Source organism: Cibotium barometz, chromosome 18, assembly GCF_041138505.1.
Source record: "Cibotium barometz isolate CiBa-2024 chromosome 18, ASM4113850v1, whole genome shotgun sequence".
Classification (NCBI taxonomy): Eukaryota; Viridiplantae; Streptophyta; class Polypodiopsida; order Cyatheales; family Cibotiaceae; genus Cibotium; species Cibotium barometz.
The window spans coordinates 6,321,315-6,327,704 of NC_141063.1; the positions used below are offsets into that span (position 1 = coordinate 6,321,315).

General features: G+C 44.0%; 1 protein-coding gene across 1 annotated transcript; it reads left to right on the forward strand.

The window, feature by feature from the left end:
• Positions 1-204: 204 nt before the first annotated feature.
• Positions 205-4,785, forward strand: LOC147628855 (uncharacterized). Its single transcript, XM_086812930.1, has 6 exons — positions 205-542; positions 651-2,329; positions 2,599-3,367; positions 3,491-3,607; positions 3,859-4,000; positions 4,175-4,785. Exons 2-6 carry the CDS (start codon positions 838-840, stop codon positions 4,604-4,606), a joined length of 2,952 nt encoding a protein of 983 aa, XP_086669056.1. The 5' UTR covers positions 205-542; positions 651-837; the 3' UTR covers positions 4,607-4,785.
• The last annotated feature ends 1,605 nt before the right edge of the window (positions 4,786-6,390 follow it).

Sequence of the window (6,390 nt, forward strand, 5' to 3'; positions counted from 1 at the left end):
TACTCTGCTGTACACTCTCTCTCTCTCTCTCTACCTTCGCTCTCAACCCCCCCCCTACATTCAAGCCCCTTTGGATTCGTTGTCGATACATCTTCACCTGCAACCTTGACTGGTACACCGACATACTCTCTCTCTCTCTCTCTCTCTTTGGCTTTCTCTAATCTACTATAGAAGTTTTCTCTACGCAGTTTAATTAGCTCTAAACACCACTCCTAATCAGCTTGCTTCTTGCAAACCTGTTTAGATTAAGCATCCTTTTCTTTTTGGGATCAAAAGTTATATATACAGCTGTTTAGATTAAGCATCCCCCAAATATAGCTGACTGGTCTATGGTGAATATAGGATGCACTCTGACTATTTAAGGATTGCAAGCTTACAGATATTTTAAAAAAAACTTATATAAGAGTTTTTGAAGATACGATAAACTAGTTAGGGTTCTATGGAACTATTAGGCAGTTTTGAGTAACTACTTTAGCAATCAAACCAGATTAGTCGTAACTATACTAGCTCCTGCATTCCTCCGCAAAATATACTTGGGAGTGGTAAGCTAAAAGTTTGCCTTGATCCCCTGCGTTCCTCCAACTGAAAGTTGCCTGTAACTTTGCCTCGACTCTACTGGACTGAGTTGCTTTTCTTTACTTTTTTGGCAGGGGCTTATCAAGCAGAAGAATCCACAGCCCCGTCAGGGTTTAAGGTTTCTGGAGTGGGATCGTGCGTAGCATCAAACTACTGTTAGTGTTTTATTTTTATTATCTTTTGCATCGTTGCAGGAAAAAGCGACGTCTTGCAAAATTTTAGTCCCACATGCGAAAGTGACTCTGCCGATCGTAGCCAGCCATGCCGATTTCTGAAGAAAGTGGGTCTCCGGAAGGCATGGAATCAGGCGAGAATTGCAGCAAAAGCTGCATTAAAAGCTCAGTTTATGATTCCCCAGTGGAGCCTTCTTCGTCCTTTAGCACTCATCATCATGAGGAAGCAGTGTTTTTGCTGCAAGAAAAGCTTGCAGTCGAAGTAGAAACCACGGATCAGAAGATGCAGACGATGGAGCTTATAAATAGCTCTGATCAACCATTGTTCAAAAGGCAGGAATCGTGTCCTTCTTCACTCTCTGTGCTTGAGAACACTGTTGATCAAAACCTTCTCTGTTTTCATAGCCAGCAGCAGCAAAGCTCTCCGCAAAACTATCAGTCCTGCCTTTCGCCTCCTGTTGCAACTTCTCCTTTGGCCATCTTGGGTAACTTAGACCCCAATGCTCGTGAATTCACTCCTTCTGCCTCCTCTTTTTCAGCTGCTAATTTCCAACAACAATCAGTAATGGAAACGGGTTACTTTAATCATCCCCCTAATCCCGAGACGGTTTCTGTTATTTACCGGATGGGTGCTGCAAATAACGGGATAGGTCCTCCTAATTCCGGCAACTACGAGCTGGGTCATCCAAACTATGGATTTGGCCATCCAAATGATGAGATAGGCGCTGCGAGTAATGACTTGAGTGCTGCTAATTACGAGATGGGCGCTGCTAATTACGAGATGGGTCATCAGGTTCCTTACGCTGGTGAAGTGGCCTTTGCTTACAATGAAGGAGGTGGGTATGGGGGCTATATAGAGGTATCTCAGATGGGCATTGGGTTTCCCGCTGCACCTGCAGGGATCAATCTACCTGCATGTAGGCCTCCGATTCTTGCAAACCCCTCACCTGTGCATGTGGGTTTACTTCCAGCGATGGCTATAGCGCCCCCCCCACCACCACGTCTTCCTGCCCCACCTTCATCCCCTTTCATGTGCGCAGTACGTGCAGCAGCAGAAACGGATCCTCAAGTCCCCAGTTTCTATATTCACAAGCAGTTTCATCCTCACTATGGCTGGAAAGAGCATATCTCCAGATCTCTCCTCATCACAGGAGTACCCCCCCACCTCAGTGAAATTCAGCTCCGTGAAGAGCTGGAGTGCTGGGGCCCTATTAGAGCTCTCCAGGCTGAAAGGCTACCAGAAGGTCTCCTTTCAGTTCAGTTCTATGACCTTCGTTCATCTCAGCAAGCTCTCAGAGACATGCAAAACCAGCACCTGCTCCGGCAACGGCAGTTCCAGCAGCAACTCCATGCCCAAAGTGGGACAGAATTCCCCTACAGACTTCATCTGGGTGCCCATGATGATGGGTTGATCGATAGTGGTGGCAGAGGGCTTCTCTGTGGCAATGTAGTATGGGCCCAGTACATTGCTGCATGGGCTGTGTCGTCGCCTGATGCCCACAACCAGGGCACACTTGTCTTATTCAATGTAGGTACTGATGTCAATCTGCAGGATCTCCGAGGAGTTTTTGAAACATACGGTAAGCCTATGCCCTCATATTCACTGCATGAGATACATCTAATCAGTTCATGTTGATGAATCAAACATCATCAGAATACTGGTTTCGTTGTTAGTTTATCATGTGCTTCGCCTGATTGATTCTGCATGGTACTTTAATCAGCATTCATTGATGTGTTAAGTGTCAATGTTAGCAGTTCTGCATAGCTTCATTGTAGACAATTTAGCATGAGCTTAATGTTTTTCTTTCAGTCCAAAGACAGTTGGCAAACTGCCTATCCACATTTGCAGGTGATGTAAGGGAGTTGAGGGAAGCTCCCTCAAAACGGCAACACAAATTTGTTGAATTTTATGATGTACGCGATGCAGCGGCTGCATGGACTGCTTTAAATGGGCAGAATGTATGTGGGAAGTGTGTGAAGATAGAGTTTAGCAGACAGGGAGGACCTGCACGCAGGCAGAAAGCTCAGGTCAGGGCTCATCATGAGATGGTAGCAACTGGCAATGCAGGTGCCATTGCTGCTCATGGCCATATTGCATGGCCACAGGGGTGGAATGGGGATACAGCACCCTATGGGTGGCAAAGCTATAATAGCCACAATGGTCTCCATCAACAAGAGTGGCAGAGATTACCCTCTGAAGGTCAGTCTGCACCCTTCTCCATAAACCAGTTTGCAGCTCCTGGCCCCAATGCAGTAGTGCTGCCCAATACACTTGTGGGTCTGGATGATGCTCCAAAGCATGTCTTGTCGACGTTTAATGGTTATGGCAATGGAAGAAAAGGTCTTACTGGGTTCAGACATGGAGAGACTGCTGGACCAAGGAGAAGATGGAATGGGCACTTAAGTTCCGATCCCAAAAAAGGTCAGGTGGCAAAGGCTTCACATAGTGGAAGTGGTGATGGCGTGAGTTGTGCAGTGGAGAGGGATGGAGCAATCCCCCGGCACCCCATCATCAAAGGAGGCCACCTCCATTTTGATTTTGATGAGAGGGAGGTTTACTTGATTTCGGGGAACCCTAGGACCACATTGATGATTAGAAACATCCCCAACAAATACAGGTTAGAGTTAGGCATGATGGTTTTAGTATAATTTCTATATTGCCAGGTATTGATGGTTTTATTATAATATTTATGCTTTCAAGTATTATGAAGCTCACTGTCTTGGAGGGTTTGTGGTGACAGCCAGCAGATGCTGTTGTCGCTGTTGGACCAGCACTGCTTGGATTACAATAGCCAAATTGTGGACACTAATGAGCCAGAGTCTGCCTATGACTTTGTGTACCTTCCCATTGATTTTAAGTATGCCCCAAATTCTTTAAACTGCACGTTATCCTTAATATATCATGAGTCATGACTGCTTGGAGCACAATAGCCAAATTGTGGACATTAACGAGGCAGAGTCTGACTATGACTTTGTGTACCTTCCCGCTGATTATGCCTCAAATTCTTTTAACTGCATATTATCCATAATATATCATGATTCGTGGTAGTTTTGTAGGAGTTCTTCATTTGTTATAAAATGTAACTAGTCTTGGTATGCGGCACTGCAGGAATAGGTGCAATTTGGGTTACGCATTTGTAAACTTCACAACTGCTTTAGCAACCCTGAAATTCTACAAAGCCTTGCATGAACAAGCCTGGGAAGCATTCAATTCGAGGAAGATCTGCGAGATTGCCTATGCCCGTGTACAAGTAAGTATCCCACCTTCTCCACGAGTAGAATGCCAGTTGAGTTTGCAGCAGCTCAGGGAAAAATGTTGTTAAATGCATTAGCTCCACCTTGCTTGTGGATATGGACTGTGAAAGCTTTTTGCTTCATGGTCAGGGGTAGGTGACCCCTTCACGTTCTTTGTATGATGTTACCAGGGGCGGTCTGCATTGGAGGACCATTTTAGGAATTCAAGGTTCGCATGTGATACGGACGAGTATTTGCCCCTGGTGTTTGTGCCACCTAGGAATGGGATAGAGTGCCCACCACCCAGGGTCGCTGCTGGACAACTCGGGATGATCAGAGGAGGTCGGACAGGCGGTGGTGGGGGGGCAGTGCTCCCGCCAGCAGGTGGACGGACATTGACCTCATCTGGGGGGCGGACGGCAGCCTTTCTGGAGCCTTGCGGGCCACCGTCAGGAAGCGGGCTTCCACATAACAAGGCCATCTCTGATTGTATTAGTAGTAGATGTAGTAGTAGTGGTGGTGGTGGTGCTGCTGATGAAAATGGAGACCTCGAAGCTGAGGGGGGTGTTGATGGTGTAGATGGCTGTGACATGCCCACGCTTACAGTTGAAGTGGCTGCCTGAAGAAACACACATAAACTACGCTTATTGTATAATGTCTTAAGTCACCATGCGTCTACTTCTCAGCTGCATCGCATGTCGTATGGGCTCTGACAGAGAATCCTCCCTTCTCCAGAGTTCCTCTCTTACATTAATTTTTATACTTCGATTATGAGGAAAGCAATAATTGCGCGTGGACACTACCGAAGCGTTTTAGAACAATTTGAGTGTAAATATATTCGAATTTTTTATTTGATCGTCCAAAAATACAGTAAGACTAAAAGAACTACTTGGTTCAAACAATGTCTCACGTTGGCAATCGGTTGCAATGTCTCAAGCTTGTTTTTGGCATGGTTGGCAATCGGTTGCAATACAACAGTTAGCTTCCAAGTTCCAACTATCGTTGTTAGGATGAGTTGTCAGGACTTCCCACCTCAATCGGTCAATCGGTTTTTGTGAAAAAATACATAGATTAATCGGTTTTATAACTAAAATTTAGAAATTTAGAAAAATTATAATTATTTTTTAATTTAAAACTTGAAAATTATATTAAAGGATTTTTAAGACAATTAAATCTATTTTTATTGACAAAAAGTTGTTAAAAATCTGAATCTTTAAATTTAAGATTAAACAAAATTATAACTGATTTTTCTCAATTTAAACGCTGAAAATTACATCAAAAGCCTTTTTTTATTCTTTTAACAGTTGGATATATATATATTGACCAAAGGTCGTCAGTAGGCTTGTCATTGTGTTGCAAGGTGGCTGGTGGTGATCATTGGTCCGCCAACGTACGAATTGACGACATGGGCCAGCTTGTAACAAATAGTTCTGCGTCATAGAGAGTGACAACAAATCTGGTGGCACAGGAGGCCGGGGTGGTGCAGAGTGTGATACGAGTAGCTCGATTTTCTACCAAGCTAGTTGGTTTTCTCGACTAGCAGACTAATGCGCTGGCCAATTTACTTAGTGTGCAACGAACTACTAGTAGATTTGCATAATCACCCCTCTTGGTTGGAAAACAGCTGGTAAAAGATGGTTTTTTTTAGTCAGCCGTTGAAATACAGCTTCAACCACCGGGCTGTTTTGTCACTTGAATCACTAGACAGATAAACAGGCGAGCCTGGTAGTTAGTTGGAAGGTTAAGTTGTCCAGCTATCCTGTCTGTGATTCCACCATCGGGTTACCTCCCAACCATCACAACGGTGGAAACAATAAGTTAGATAGCTATACAAGCCCGTGGAAAAGTTAAGGACTGGTTTCTTGCTCGTGAGCATGAATGAGAACGTAATATTCTAAGGTTTTGAAAGACGACTCCTTACGTATTAAGGAAGATGTGAGTTGCGATTATCTCTGATTTCTCTCATCACGAATTCTCGATTTCAGTTTAAAAGCTTCACAAACACTAACGGTTGAGAAAACCCTAAAACTCCTCATGCTCTCAAATTTGGTGTTGTGGATATGCAGTCATGCACTTGACATGCGTATGGGCCGCCTTAATATAAGGAAGCGTGCATGGAAAAGTAAGCCATGCAATATAAAAATAAATGTTAGATCTATTAAATTATATTAAAAGATCATTCAGCATACATTGATCATAATGAAACCCGGTGTAGGTATCGTAAGAGTGTCGTTTAGCATCAATGACATCCATGAATTTGTAAATTTTAAATGACGTCAAATATGTAGTAAAGTACCGCTTAAGCCTCCAAAATCACCATGAATTGGCAACAAAACAACCCATCAATGGTGCACCGAAGTAGCATGTGACTACTATGAGATATCTCAGCCATGTCACGCCCATAATG

Excerpts from the sequence above, each read along its gene's own strand:
- LOC147628855 (XM_086812930.1), top strand. The coding sequence starts at position 838 with ATGCCGATTTCTGAAGAAAGTGGGTCTCCGGAAGGCATGGAATCAGGC. Across the intron at positions 3,368-3,490 it reads AACATCCCCAACAAATACAG|CCAGCAGATGCTGTTGTCGC; the intron begins GTTAGAGTTAGG and ends TTGTGGTGACAG. Across the intron at positions 4,001-4,174 it reads TTGCCTATGCCCGTGTACAA|GGGCGGTCTGCATTGGAGGA; the intron begins GTAAGTATCCCA and ends TGATGTTACCAG.